General features: G+C 39.8%; 1 protein-coding gene across 2 annotated transcripts in view; it reads right to left on the bottom strand.

Annotated features, from left to right (window-relative positions):
• Ulk2 (unc-51 like autophagy activating kinase 2) overlaps nt 1–16,043 on the bottom strand; it is a 71,682-nt gene that overhangs the window by 12,927 nt on the left and 42,712 nt on the right. For both annotated transcript variants that reach the window (XM_051180447.1, XM_051180448.1), the window contains 5 exons: nt 13,451–13,596; nt 10,696–10,776; nt 8,949–9,235; nt 8,502–8,689; nt 7,785–7,888 (listed from right to left, as the gene is read on the bottom strand). In XM_051180447.1, coding sequence (XP_051036404.1) covers nt 7,785–7,888; nt 8,502–8,689; nt 8,949–9,235; nt 10,696–10,776; nt 13,451–13,596 — 806 coding nt within the window. The remainder of the gene's footprint in view (nt 1–7,784; nt 7,889–8,501; nt 8,690–8,948; nt 9,236–10,695; nt 10,777–13,450; nt 13,597–16,043) is intronic.

Below are 16,043 nucleotides of genomic sequence, written 5' to 3'. Positions count from 1 at the left end.
CAGACATTTGAAAATTATTACCTTTATGGGGACAAATAATAAATTAAATATTTACACAAATTATAAACTAAGAGACCTTAAACCAAAGGAAAAGCTAAATAAGTCCTCTAGCTTTGTTTTCAGATGTCCATAAATTACTTTTTAAAAAGTTATTTAAGTTTAGAAGTATTTTGCTCAAGTTTATATATGTTCACTGCACATGTGCTTGGTACTTATGGAAGCCAAGTCCCCTGTATCTACAGTTATGAATAGTTTTGAGCCCCCAGCTAGGTACTGGGAACTGATGTGGGTCCCCTGTAAGAGCAACAAACACTCAACTACGAAGCCATCTTTCCAGCCCTATAAATCACTAATTTTGCAAGACTACAATAGAGCTCAATGGTATATATACTTTACCTGGTATGACAAGGCTATGGGTTCAGTTCCTAACACCACAACTTGGTCTACATAATAAGCACCAGGCCAGCCAGAGCTATATACTGAAAGACACTGTCTGAGCTGGAGAAAAAACTGAATGATATGTTATTAGTCTCTCATTAACTTTGGTGCAGACAACACCTCTAACTGAAGGTGCTAAGAAATGAACACCATTCAATGTCAGTCATTGCTTCATGCTATCTTTCCTTATTCAGTATATTAAGCCGCAAGGTTATTTCTAAGACAATAACTAAAAAGACATGGAGCAACTTAACTACAACTTACTAATCAGAAACATTCTGTCTTGATTTACAGAGAACAGAACATACAGTAAATTCAGATAACCCTGGAGTGTGCATCATCTAACACAAACACACAGCCTTCTAATCCTGTTCCTTAACTAGAAGTGGAACCATGCTTCATTTGCAAGAAAACAGCATGTTTATTACAGAGCCTCGTCTAGAAAAGGATGGTTTGGCTATTACTTCAAGGGTGTTCTAATGAGAAGGTTACACATCATTTTCCAATCACTGCACTCTCAACCTTCCCTATATGAAAGTGACTGTACCGAGTTCCCTAATGTGTAGGTTTTAAAAAATATTTATTTTATGTATATGTGCCTGATTGTATGTTTGAACTCACAGGAACTCCTGGAACTGAAATTATTGACAGTTGTTAGCCAATATGTGGGTGCTGGAAACCAAACCCAGGTCCTCTGCAAGAGCAGTAAGTGCTCTTAACTGCTGAGCCATCTCTCCAGGTCCCCTAAGGTACAGATTTGAGATTTCTTTCTCAACTGTACTGTCTCTGACTATTGACTTTCAAGTGGTGAGCCTAAGAATACTGACTGAACAAAATACAAAAGGAAGCTAATACAGTGTCCATGTTATCTACCAGACAGCACTACAAATGTAAAGAGCTCATAAATATTCTAGGGAGTGAATAGCAAGTAAAAATCATACAGTACATATTATACAAAATTTAGAAGATGATGCAAATACTCTAGTAATGTCTTCAAGGTTTTACTGTGTCATGTATGAAAAGTCTTTAAGAATGGGGCAGGTGGTGTACTCCTACAATCTGAGCACCTGACAAATGGAGACTAGATCACCATTTTAAGGTCATCCTTGACTAATTAATGAGATCAATGCCAACAATATTTCAAAAAACATAAAGTAGCCGGGTGTCAGTGGCTCACACCTTTAACCCCAGCATTCAGGAGGCAGAGGCAGGCAGATCTCTGCGAGTTAAAGGCCAGCCTGGTCTACAGAATGAGTTCCAGGACAACCTCCAAAGCTACATAGAGAAACCCTGTCTCAAAAACAAACAAACAAACAAACAAACATCAAAACAACAACAAAAAACCCCAAGAAGTATTTAAGAGTATTTATTAGTGTATTTTAAGACCCAGTAATGCTTGAAGTTTTCAATATTACCAACAATTTCCATTTCTTCAAATTGAGACTTCATGGTTAAGAAGAGAAAAATGTGTAATTTTAAATGTAAACAAGGGGCTAGAGAGATGGCTCACTGGTTAAGAACACTAGATGGTCTTCCAGAGGTCCTAAGTTCAATTCCCAACAAACACATGATAGCTTACAACCATCAGAAATTCTGAAGTGAGATCTGGTGCCTTCTGCCTTATAGAGGCAGGGTCTCTCACTGAACCTAGAGTTTGTAAATTCAGTATAGCTAGACAGCTTGCCCAGGGATCCCTCTGTCTTTGCCTTTGGAGCACTGGAATTACTGGCATGCCACCTGACCTACCTGGCTTTTATGTGGATACAGGGTATCCAAACTCGGGTCCTCACTCCTGAGCAGCAAGCTCTTTCACACAACCATTTCCCCAGCTCTATTTTACTTTGTGACTCAGTGTCTCACTATATAGACCAGACTGGTTTTGAACTCACAACCCTCCTGCTTCTGATTACCAAGCACTGGGATTACAGTTGTGGGCCACCACACATAGATGATGTTCTTCTGTATATATGTTTCTCTTATTGGTTGATGAATAAAACACTGTTTGGCCAGAGAGACAGGAAAATAGGCAGGGCTAAGAGACAAGAATTCTGGAAAGATAGGCAGAATGAGTCTACCCAAAAACAATTGCCATAATGACCAAAAACAAAAAACAAAACAAAAAAAGTGGCTTTAATAAAGCAGATCAGTTCATGGAGGCAGGGCCATGTGGTAGGGGCTGTTCATATCACCAAAGATCAGGGAACAGAGAGCAGACAGGAAGGAGCAAGGCATAATACATCCTCCAAGAAGCTGCATCCAGTAACTTCTATCTTGCAGGCATGCCCACCTCCCAGTCTCCAGAACCTCCCCAATAGAACTGCTATCTGGTTATCAAATATTCAAAATATGGATCTATACAGGATCTTTCAATTTAAGTCATAAGCTTCTTTTGCCGTGTAGAAGCTTCTTAGTTTCACACAATTCCTGGACTGTTTTGGGCTCTTATCAAAAAATCCTTTGCCTACAAAATGCCTAAAGTGTTTTAGCTCTTTAGTCCATTCTGAGTTGACATTCTACATATGGAAGAAAGAAGGGTCTAGTACCATTTACTGAAAAGACTGTCCTTTCTCCAGAGAGTATTCTTAGAGCCACGACACACAATTTAATGGAGAAAGAACTGTTTGGCAGAGTAACAAGGCATTTTCAGCCGATAATTGTGGCATTCAGCCTTAGCATAATAGCAACAAGAGGTAGCTGTGAGACCCTGCAGGTCACCAGGTGCACTCCCTGATTTCACAATTCCCTTAACTGAGTGGCTCCATGTATGCTCCTTTAGTATTTAAGTTTTAATAAATTTTAACTTTTGATAATAGATGCATATAGTTTATGGCAATAAATTCTAAAATTCTTATCTCTATATAAGTATATTTATGAAAAACCTTTTTCTTGTACATTGGTATTAACATGGGTATGTGAATTTTTTAAATCATTATAAATCTCCTGTCAAAATTGTCACAAATGGATCCATAAAGTTCAAATATATATTGTTCAGAGATAGTTTCAGAGAAAAAGGAGACAATTACCCTTATGGAACACAAAGAAAGGAGAGAAAGAAAACATAACCAACAAATGCTGGCAAAAAAACTACCCAAATTTCATTTAAAAAGTTAACCTAAGGGGCTGTAAATATAGTTCAGTGGTATAACAAGCGTACCATCCATAGAGTTAATTCTCATTAACACACACACACAAAGCCTACGTATCTCTATATAACAAAAAGACAAAGTGAATGACCTGTACACAGTGCACCAGTGAAAACACAAAGAAAAAAACTTGAAAGCAGAAAAAATAATAACTTGTCATATCAAAATTAACCCAAATAAAAGTTATGGTTAACTTGTAATCAGAAAGGTGGAGGCCCTAGGGCAATGGGATAGTATAAAGCACTGAAATAGAAAGCTGCCAACTAAGAGTCTATCTAGGCAGTCCGGGCTAGCTGAAGACATCCACAGGCCCACCTGGAACCCCTGGCAGGAGACACGCCCACTGGGTGCCTTGCAGTGCCTGGCCTGCAGGTGCCACTGCAATGAACAAGTACATGCTGGAGAAATGGGAAAGTGAAGCAGAGCAGCCCATGTGCCATGGAGAGAGGTGGAACTGAAGGGAAGGTGGTGAGGAACAAACCAATGTGGGCAGCCTGTTTGCCAGCTGGGGTCAGGGTGAGGTCTGGGCCTGGGCTGCTGCCAAGGGTCATGTTTGGGCTCGTGGCTCTGCAGGGGCCAGGGTCTGAGTTGATGTCTGTGGCTCCTGTTACCACTGAGGGCTGTGCTGATGCTCAGGGTCTGGTTGGTCACCTGAGTCCACGTTGGGGTCCAGCAGCCATGCTAATCTGGGTGGTTCATGCTACCTGGGGCCATGGGGACATTCAGACCCAGGCTATAGTATGGGGCTATCTGTGTTGATGTCTGTGGCCCATGTTGCCACCAAAGGCTACACAATGCCTGAGGTCTGGGTTACAATCTGTGGCAATACTGGTATCTGAGGGTTGTGCTGCTGCTGGGGCCATGCCCATCTGAGTGGTCTGTGCTGCCACCTGGGGCCATGTCTGAGTCTGTGGTCTTGCTGTAGCTGGGGTCTGTGTTGATGTCTGTGGCCCATGTAGCTACAAGGGGTCCAGGGGCTGTGCTAAGCTGGCCCTGCTCTTCACCAGCCATGGAAGGGCTGGATCTGCCCCTAGCTAGACACTGCAGCAGGAGGTCTGGCCTTACCCCTCAGAGGAATACTGGCCCCACTCCTCACTATGGGCATGGCAGAGCTGGACTTGATGGTATGGGAGTAGCAGAGCTGGCCCTGCCACTCACCTGATGGGGACAATCCTAGAAGCCCAGACTGACCAGCTCAGCTATCACATCCTTTGCTGTGGATTGGCCCACCCTAACATCTACCCCATCTATGACCCTCTGGAGCATTGGTCCTATGGAATGTTAGCCTCAGGATCTCTACTACTTGGGGCAACAGCAGGATACCCTAGAAGAGTTTCAGTGAGGGTTCAGTAATGTTGGTGGGCCAGAGGCTAGAGGTCCTGAACCAGACCAATGACTCACTGCAATGAACATTGGTAGGTGGTGCTGAATGGAGGAAAGGGTAGATTGCATAGTACACTACAGCTCCCAGTGTCACTAGGACAAATGAAGAGGCATTGGAGAGGTGGGAAAGACAGAGGATTGAGGTGTTTTTGTTTCTTTTGTTTTTAATTAATTCTTTGGGGGGTGGTTCTTTTGGGGAATGCTGCAGGGGTGAGGGGCAGATATGGAGGGACTTGGAGGTGAACAGGATTGAGGTAGATAATGTAAAATTCCTAAAGACTCAATAATTATGTCATAAAAAAAGAAAAAAAGAAGTCAAAAGGCGGTGGTGCACGCCTTTAATCCCAGCACTCAGGAGGCAGGGGCAGGTAGATCTCTGTGAGCTAGTTTAGGGCAGCCAGGGCTGTTACACAGAGAAACCCTGTCTCAAAACAAAAAAATAAGAATCTTTATCTAGAAAACTCTTCAGAAATGAATCCAAGAGCTGAGCTACAGCCTTATCTGCATAAAAATAAAACAAGAGTAAATTTCTGACCTGAGGTTACATAGACACACTACTTATTGAAGAAATGGTTCAGTGGGTAAAGCATTGAGTTTGGATCCTTAGAACTCACATGAAGCTGAGCATCGGGTTATCTCAGTGCTCCTACAGTGAGTGGGAAGTGGAATCAGGTGAATCCCTGGAAATTCACAGCCCATTCAGCCTAGCACAGACAGCACTGAACGAGACCGTCTCAAACATGGAGAAGGTGAAAAATGGCACTGAGGGTGTCTCTGACTTCCACAAACACAGTCTTACATGCATGCCTCTACTCTCTCTCTCTCACACACACAGATTTTTAAATTTTTTTGTTTGTTTTTTGAAACAGGGTTTCTTTGTGTAATCCTGGCTGTCTTGGAACTCACTGTGCAGACCAGGCTGGTCTTGAACTCAGAGATTTTGCCTCTGCCTCCTGAGTGCTGGAATTAAAGGTGTACAACCACCACTCCCTGGTACAGATTTAAAAAATTAATAAATGCTCCTAAATAAACAAAAAACTAAGAGAGTTTGAGACTAGCAGACTTGGTATTCTGATAAGAAATACCAAGGAAAGTTCTTGAAGCCATAAGTAACTGGACCAAGAAGGTAGTCTACATAAGTGAGGAGGAAATAAAAGTCCATTAGATAAAGGTAAATATGTAACTATTAAAGAATGCAACTACATCCTCCTCCTTTCTCAAATGATATGAAAAGTAACTGTGTGAGAAAAACAAGCATGGAGCTAGAGAGAACCTAGGTTTGGTTTCCAAAACTCACATGGAGACTCATGACCATTTGCAACCCATGTGCAACATGCACAAACATGGTGCATATACATACATGAAGGCAAAACATTTATACCCATAACTCAAAATGAATAGATCTTAAAAAGAATAACATATAATTCTGTTGTTAGGTTTGTAACATATACAAATGTAATTTGTTTGCTAATAACACAAATAATGTATTTGAGTAAGAAAATAACATTAGATGGAAACTCAAATCTACAGAAGCAACTAAAGATAACCAAAAATGGTAAGTATGAAAATTATACACTGAACTATTAATGTAAATTAAATTTTTATTAACTCAGCTTGCTCTTTAAAATTTTCTTTTTAGATTTATTTTATTCATGAATGGTTTTCCTACATGTATGTCTGTACACCACATGCATACCTGGTTACCCTAGGAAATGGTAAGCCTCCATGTGGGTATTGAGAATCAAACCTAGGTCCCTTACAAGAACAACAAATGCTCTTAACCATTAAGCCAACTCGTATTTTTATTATTTTCAATTATGTGTATATCTGTATGTTCCAGAATGCCAGAAGATACCCTGAAGCTGCCATTATAAGTGGTTTTGAAGCCCCAAGAGGATGTTGGGAACTAACCATCATTAAGTCTAGTTCCAGAGAATCTACCACACTTTTCTGGCCTCTGTAGGCACCAGGCAAATGTGTCACACGTACATACACACAAGCAAATATGCATATTCATAAAAAAATAAAATCTAAAAAAATGCATTACATCTTCTTGTATGTGTAGACTAACAGTGATAGCACTAAGAAAGGAAATGGGAATTAGTACTAAGAGGAGAGAAGTAATATTTCTATATCTCACTAGAATCAAGTTAGTGTAAATTTTAACCCAATGGTGATAATATATGGTAACCCCAAGGCAATTATTAAAAACTAAACAGTTAAAAAAGTATCAAAGAAGCCGGGCTTTGGTGGCTCATGCCTTTAGTCCCAGCTCTCAGGAGGCAGAGGCAGGTAAATCTCTGCAAGTTTGAGGCTATCCTGGGATTCCTAGAATACATTCCAGAAATTTTAATTGTAAACAAGCCTGGGGTAAGGGCATGGAATCTCCCTGGTGTTTTTTATTTGAGTTGATAAACAGTTCAGATAATCTATAAAGGAGTGGTCAATAGAAATAAACCCTGGAGCAACTCTGAAAATTTCAGTAGTTGCATCTTTCTGTGATTCAGCTGCTATTAAAGAAAAAGGCTTGGGAGTATGGTGTTTAGGCTAATTTGTGCCAGGATGATACTATTGACAAAAAAATTTTGGTCATGATTTTCCAATCATAGAGTATTTCTCATCAACATACTGAGTAAGATTTGTTTGGATGGGTACTGAGAAGGAAAATGAGACATCAGGAATGATCTCTACAACTATATAAAAATGTGTGTGTGTGTTGTGTGTGGCTTTAAGCCACAAAGCTTGAGACTTTATTATAAAGTAATAAATTATGCATATGCTAACAAATACCTGCTGACAAATTAAGAAAAATTTTCTTACCTATATCCATTGGTCGTTCTGTATTTAAACTATCCGTGCTACCCTGGTGTCCACCTAAAGGTGCCTTTACTTGTTGGTCTGATAACTTCCCAGTGCTGACAGATCTAAAAAGAATAGTGACATGAATAATAGGAAAGCACCTTTTTAAAAAACTGACAAATAATTCAGGGTATAGATAAACTTCTATAACCAAAATAGTTTTAAAAGACACTCAAGAAGAGGTATTGGCTGGTTTTGTTTGTCAACTTGACCCAAACTAGAGTCATCAGACAGGAAGGAGCCTCAGTTGAGGAAATGCCTCCATGAGATCCAGCTGTAAGACATTTTCTCAATCAATGATCAATGGGGGAGGGATCAGCATATGGTGTGTGGTGCTATCCCTGGGCTGGTGCTCCTGGAGTCTATAATAAAGCAGGCTGAAGCCATAGAGAGCAAGACAATATTCAGCAACCCTCCATATCCTCTGCTCTTGCCTCTAGGATCCTGCCCTGTTTGAGTTCCTGTGCTGACTTCCTTCAGTGATGAACAGCAACATGGAAGTTTAAGCCAAATAAACCCTTTTCACCCCAACTTATTTCAAATATATATGGTACATATTATTAATCACATGGCATAAATCACCTACTAAAGTAATGTATCTCATTGCTTTTACAACAGAATACTTTGATTTATGGATTAGTTTTCATGTTAAAGGCTAAAGAGAAAAGAGTCTTTTACCTGCCAAATACAGCCTTGCTCTGCAGCTCAGATCGTTGCTTTTCACTTCCTTGTACTAAGAGGCAATGGGAACATTCACGAGGGTCATTTCCATCTTTGGACTGGCTTTCAGCAGGCCCATGACGAGTAACCAAGGCTAACAGGTTAGAAGATGCTTGTGTTTTAGGGATTTTGAAAGGAGCTGTAGTCTAAAGAAACATATGTAAGCTAGTTAATAGGATACATGGTACACTGGTCATGGGTATAGACAGATTTGGGATTTAGATGTGGATTCAAGTACTGGCTTTGTATTTATGATATGTGTGATGCTGGGCTGTTCCTGTAAGTTCTTTAAGGCTCAACTTCCTTTTCTGAAAGGAAAGCACTCACTACAATTATAACTATTCTGATGATGAATCCTTTCATAAAGTACCAGTTCATAGGTATAAAAGGGCTTAAGAAACACACCTTAGTAGGAGAGCCAATGATTGTTGGTAAAGGAGTTTTAAAGAACCAGTCAGAACTCCGTGGAGAGGACCCCATGTGCTTGGTGGGAGAGGTTCCAAGGCTGCCAGGCCGACTAGGCTGAGGTGAGTAACTATACCCAGTTCCCGCATGGGATGGACACACGGGGTCAGAGTGCTGCTTTCTGAGCTTCTGCTTGTTCTGATAGATATCAGTGAGGGTGGGGGCACTTTGCAGTCTAGCACCCAGTAAGAGTGACTGTGGTGACTGGGTCTGTGGCACTGGAGAACCTATCAATAAAATGAAGGCAACATTAAAACCCATAGAGAAGTGCAGAGATAAATAAAACACAGGAAATAAAAAAGGCAATTTGTGTACATGTGTGTGTTCAAGGACAATTGGATTGCATGTGCAGGTCAGAGTACAACCTCAGGTGTTACTCCTGTTGTTTGAGACATGGAGAGAGGCTGGCAGGCAGACAACGCATATACCTAGGAGACTAGGCATCACTTTTCCACATAAATCATGTTCTTGCCCAGCAAAGATCACTAATACCTAAGTTCCATGAAGACAATTCTCTGGAATTTCTTGCCAACTAAACTATTACTAATAACATTAAGAGCATACAAGTATTCATTCCTAGTGTCTAAAATATTATCTTCTAAAATCAGACACTAAAATCCAGGTTTGGTGGTGCACACTTGTAATCCCATAGTTGGGAATCTAAAGTAGGAGGATCTCAAATTCAAAGCCTGGGACTACATAACAAGACCCCATCTCAAACAAGCAAACACAAACCCCAATTAAATAATGACCTCTAACAATTATAACAACATAAAAAATACCAATTGGAGTCCGAACATGGTGGTGCATGTGGAGATACCTTGTTTATACTCTAACAAAGCTTGCCTGAAGATCAGAGGGCAGAGCTAGTCACTAGTTAGCCATAGAAGTCTGGAGGTCTGTACAGATAGACAGGAAGTGAGATGGCTGGTGGTTGGAGAAAGGAATATAAGCAGGAGACAGGAGCTTGGTCTCTTTAGTTTGAGCATTGGTAGAGGTAAAAGCTCTATTGGAGGCTGCTGATTTTTCACCTTTTACCCCTAATATCAGACTCTGAGTTTTTATTATTTAGAACAATTAGAACTCTTGCTACAGGTGCATGCTTTTAATCCCAGTACTCTGGAATAGATCTCTGTGAGTACAAGGCCATCCTAGTCTACATAGTGAGAATTCCAAGGCAGCCTGGACTAAATAGAGAAATACTGCTTTAAAAAAACAAAACAAAACAAAAAAAAATAAATAAAAACAATTATAGCTTTGCTACTGACCATTCCTGTTTGATCCCATTCCAAACCTGACATTTATTATTAAGAACATTATTCTACTTAAAAATATTTATGTATTTTATGTATGAGTGCTCTATTTGCATATGTATCTACATTTCAGAAGAGGTTATCTGATTCTAACTCAGGACGTCTGGAGGAGCAGCCAGTGCTCTTAAACTCTGAGCCATTTCTCCAGCAATCCCCCTCCTCTTTAAAAAAAAGATTTTGTCCCTTGGTTTCTTAAGGTTAACTATAGTAAAAGAATATTATGATCACAAAGAGATACTAGTATATTTTTTAAAAAAATAGACAAAAGTTCTAAAAAAATAAACAGTATAGGAGAGGAAATATTTCATATCAATTATATTCAAGACTGGAAAAACATAACTCAAATCCACTCATAATGAAATATATTTTCCTACCTGAGGAGTGTCTACTCCTGGCTTCATGGCCCTGAGGATACCCACAGCAGCACTGACTAAACTGTTCAGGAATGGTACCAACTAGAAATGAAATAAAGAAGAAATTTCAAAAAAACAAAAAAACAATAAAGGATAGAAATGTAGAGTTATGGTGTATGACTTTAATCCCAGCACTCAGGAGGCAGAGGCAGGCAGATCTCTGTGAGTTTGAGGCCAGCCTGGTCTATAGAGTGAGTGCCAGGACAGGCTCCAAAGCTACATAGAGAAACCATGTGTTGACCCCTGCCCCCCAAAAGAAATGGGCAACATACAAGCTCCTCAGTCTGTAGTAGTTTACATAATTCTAATTGGCAAAGATTTAATATACTTAATCAATGTTCTAGGTGCCAGGAAGGCTAAGGCTTTAAAAGTATTATATAACCATAAAACAAATAAATGTTCCCAGCAGGTAGGTTGTTGTAGTGGAAGTACCAGAGTTTAGATAAATGTAGGGTTTGTGGGCATGCAGGATCCAGCAGGCTGATGGTTCAGCTGCAGTCCCTATATATCACATTTGTGCTGAGGTCAGACTCCTGAAAGTTGCTACCAACCGATGACAAATTTAGGCCTGTTAAATAGGTCAAGGAATTCATTTCACAACACAGTACTTAGGGCTATTCTTGTAGTCTGGATAAAACTTTTTAGATTTTGCTATAGTCTGAGATTCCTGATTTTCTTCCCTCCTCTCCCAGGTATCATCAAATCTGTACCTTAGTCTAAAGCCTTCCCTGCTTCCTCTTGATCCTCCCCTTAGCTTTTATAGGTGGTTCCCTAATATATACAATATCTTCTTTTCATCTACTTTCCTATGAACACAAACTGACATGAGCAAGGAAGCTTCAGGGTGTTTACACAAATATAAGAAATGTCTACAACAGGAAAGGGTTCTGTCCAACTAATAAGGCAGTGGCCCTTTCAGCTTTAAGGTTTTGATCTGGTCTTTGCAGACCATAGCATGCTCCAGTGGCACCTGTAGGAGGAAAGTCAGGCCAAGATTTGGTTTGAATTTTTTGTTTTAGTTAATAACAGAATGGGTGATGAGGCTTTTTAAATTTGTTGTTTTATGTGGTGCATAAATGTGGATGCCAGAAGTTGACGTTGGCTGTCTTCTATCACTCTCTTGTTTTTTGAGACAGAAATCTCTTACTGAACCTGAGGCTCACTAGTTGGTCAACTAGCCCCTGGTACCTACTTGCTCTGCCTTCCCCTAATGCTGGGGTTACAGATGCACGCTGTTACATAGGTGCTAGAGATTCTAATTCTGATCTTCATGCTTAGATGGAAAGTACTTTACATTGAGCTATCTTCTCAGTCTCTAAACTAAAAACCACAGTATCATCGAGTTGCTGGATTCTGATTACAAATGACCATCACTGTGCTCTGAGCACAAGATACTAGAGATCTAGGTGCTTTGGCCTCCTTCAGAATTGGGTTTCTCTCTCTCTCTCTCTCTCTCTCTCTCTCTCTCTCTCTCTCTCTCTCTCTCTCTCTCTCTCTCTCTCTCTCTCTCTCTCCCCCCCTGTTTTGCTTTGGAGTCTGTCCTGGAACTTGCTCTGTAGACCAGGCTGGCCTCAAATTCACAGAGATCCACCTGCCTCTGCCTCCCAAATGCTGGGATTAAAGTTGTGTGCCATGAATGCACGGCTCAGAACTGTGTTTCTTAATTTCGCTTAAAAGACATTTTATTTTTCTGCTTGCTGTGGTTTCTGGTTGTTTTAGGCTTTCTTAAACAACCACCAAGGAAAAGATCTGTAACAAAGATGCTGACATTACCACTCTGAGCCAGAAAGCTCCTGGGGAATGTTGTATTTTAACTGATCTTCACTCTTCTGAGTGTTAAGTAGGGAAAATATTAAATACATTTTAGCCCAGGGCTTAAACTAACCAGAGGATAAGGATACTTTTGAGAGAAAAGATGGTACACACCTTTAATCCCAGCACTCAGGAGGCAGAGGCCAGTGAATCTCTGAGTTCCAGGACTACCATGATCACACAGAGAAACCCTGTCTGAAAACCAAACCAAAACAACAACAACAAAAAGCACATTTATATTTCTAACAGCCACCATACAGTTTTTTTCCTTTCCTGTGCCTCTCTTGATTACTCTTCCTCCTTATTCTTTGAGGCACAGTCTCTCAATCAAATCCAAGAAGTCACCAGCTTGCTAAAGAGAAGTGTGTGTGTGTGCGTGTGTGTGTGTGTGTATAAATCTCCTTTGTCTGCCTTCTACAGGTAGGTCACCAAACCTACCCAACATTTTTCTGGGTTCAGGGGATCTGAACTACAGTCCTTATGCTCACCTAACAAGCACTTTAACTTTTGAGCCATCCCCCAGGTTCCAATACAAAGATTATTTATTTATTTATTTATTTATTTATTTATTTATTTATTTTTGGTTTTTCAAGACAAGAGTTTCACTGTGTAGCCTTGACTGTCCTGAGAGCCCTCTGTAGATCAGGCTGTCTACAAACTGGAAGAGATCCACCTGCCTATGCCTCCCAAGTGCTGCGACTAAAGGTGTGTGCCACCATGCCAGCCAATACAGAAATTTTTTTTTTAAGTTGAAGTCAGGAGGTGAAGTACAAAGGATAGAGTGTGTCCTATGATCAGCTGAAAAGCATGGTTATCACCACCCAGTGTTCCCTGAGAATGTGCTCTATCAGATTTGTTACAGGGAAAATCAGGTTAAAAAATGACTGTATTCAATTTTCCTCACCCAAAGGGGATGGTGAGTAAGGCCTGGAAGAGCCAGTGGAGAGTCTTCGTCCTCCTGTCTGCACTGTGTCTGCTGGTACAGGAGAGCAGGACCCAACCCGGAGAAAGCCCAGGGGGCTGGTGTTAGACCTTCGTACCACTGCAGATCTGAAAAGAAAAAGAGTAATTTCCTATCTGATAGGACCCAGGACACAACATTATTTCTGACACTTTTTTTCTAATAACTCCAAACAGCATTCCATGGCTTTTAAACATATAACACATAATGGTTACAAGGAACAAAAATGAAAAATGTAAAATGAGCCAGGTGTGGTGGCTCATTTAGGAGGCTGAGGCAGGTGGAATGAGTTCCATGACAGTCTGGCCTACACAGTAACTACACAACAAGATTTGTCTCAGGAAAAAAAAAGTAGTAGTAGTAAAATGCTGTTTCCTTTTTTTTTATTCTTCTACCCAACTCTTCATGCTTTCCTGCTCTTATTAAGAAGTTTACCACTATTCTTAGTTTCTGGTGTATCTGTCCAGAGCTCACTAATGCCCTGAATGCCTAACATGACTATCAGCTTCTAACTGCTGAGTAACACATGACATACTAATCACTGTCAATCTGGACTCAGGTCCAGATTCTTTTATCCTCTGAAAAATTACTTAGCTTCCAGACAGACAGCTTTTATTAACTTCTATATCTTGTTATTTATTACATATAAATAAAGCTTTTAAATTAAATGAACATATTATATTTAACCTAATATTACAAAGGGTAAATATATTTTCCAAAAAAGTGAATTAGAGGGAAGCATGGTATTTTACACTTTTTTTTTCTGGTTTTTCAAGACTGGGTTTCTCTGTATTGCTTTGATGCCTATCCTGGAACTAGTTCTGTAGACCAGGCTGGTCTTGAACTCACAGAGATCCGCCTGTCTCTGCCTCCCGAGTGCTGGGACTAAAGTCATGCACCGCCACCGCCCGGCCTGATATTTTACACTTCTAAAAATTCTCTAATACCCTGCATAATAGAAGACATTTTAATTTTTATAACTGCTTCTGTAATCAATTTGTTATATACTATGTTGTATATAACATTTACACAGGTATGTCCTAGAAAAGCAAAAATATTTTGGTCGCCTTTTCAGATAGCTGTGATACTCTTTTTTTATATTAAGCAAGTAGTGATTTCAAGAGTGAGACAATGTGAAACTATCCATGAATATTGTTCTTTTAACATTAAAGTTTACTCTTCTGAAAAGTGTTGGCACTTACAATAAATCTTTATGCATCATTTTAAACACAATTTGGACAAGTCTATTCCACTGAATCATGCAGATAATCCAAATACTGACACATTACACATTTTCAAAGGGCTACATTCACACCAAAATGTCACTGCTATGAAGCTAGAAAGATAGCCCAGTGGTTAAGAACATTATTTGCTCTTGCAGAGGCCAAGGATTCAAGTACAAGCACCTACATGTTAGCTCACAACCATCTGTGACTCCAGTTTTAGGGATTCAACACCTTCACTCTCTTCTGGCCTCCAAAGGCAACTAGGCATTTAAGTGGTACATACAGGCAGGCAAAACATTCACACACATAAATCTAAAAAGTTACCATAAATCATACAGAAATATCGGAGCAAAAACTAGCAATACCTGTCAGCATTACAGTGGTGAGTATGTTTTCCAGAGGTCTGGTTTTGTTTGAAAACTCATTATTGGTATTTATCCTCATTGTTTTCTTCCAAGTAGAAAACCTTAGTTCATTTCTGACAAAATAGCTGTTCTACTCCCATACCATAGTTTGTCATTCTTTAAAATAAAGAGTGCTCAGTGAAAAGGGGGCTAGTTTAGCTGGCAATCTAATCATGCACTGTTGTTCTTAAAGCAACTATCTAATATATTACAAAGTGCTTCACTAGCATACTGGGTAGCCTATCTACATTAGGGTTGTGATTTTCAAAAACTAGCTTTTGTTGCTTTGTTGAGAAAATTCTTCATATGTGCATGTAAAGATCACAAAGACTAACAGTATACTTATAGGTCATTACCTTGATTTTTGTTAAGACACAGTTTTATTCAATTTTGCTTTCTTCACCATTAATGTATACATCAACATAATGAGAGAAGCAAACCATATCCTAGTCTTGCTATCAAGCAGTTTTGACCTATGGGCTATAAGAAGGGATCCAAAAACAATACTTTACTTGGTTTTGGTTTTGGAAACAGGGTTTCTCTGCATAGCCCTGGCTGTCCTAGAACTGGCTTTGTAGACCAGGCAGGCCTGGAACTCACAGAGATCCACCTGGCTCTGCCTCTCAGTTGGTGGGATAAAAGGTGTATGTCACCACTTCCTGCTTAAAAATCACATTTTTTCATTTTATATTATACTATGAAAACTTCTTTGTGTCAGACTTAAGCTTCCTTACTCATTTGAAATAGAAGGTGCATAGCTTTCTATTGTCATAGATCAGTATGGAAACACTGGTGGACACCTGGCTTATTTATCACCTTTTGGTATAACAATAAGCTATGTCATATACAGATACTGTTTATGGAGAATATGTATCTGACTATGTACAGATACACTAAGAACAAGTT

This window comes from Phodopus roborovskii, unplaced genomic scaffold (assembly GCF_943737965.1).
Source record: "Phodopus roborovskii unplaced genomic scaffold, PHOROB, whole genome shotgun sequence".
NCBI lineage: Eukaryota > Metazoa > Chordata > Mammalia > Rodentia > Cricetidae > Phodopus > Phodopus roborovskii.
The sequence above is the reverse complement of the archived record's forward strand: the minus strand, read 5'-3'. Positions and strand labels throughout refer to the sequence as shown.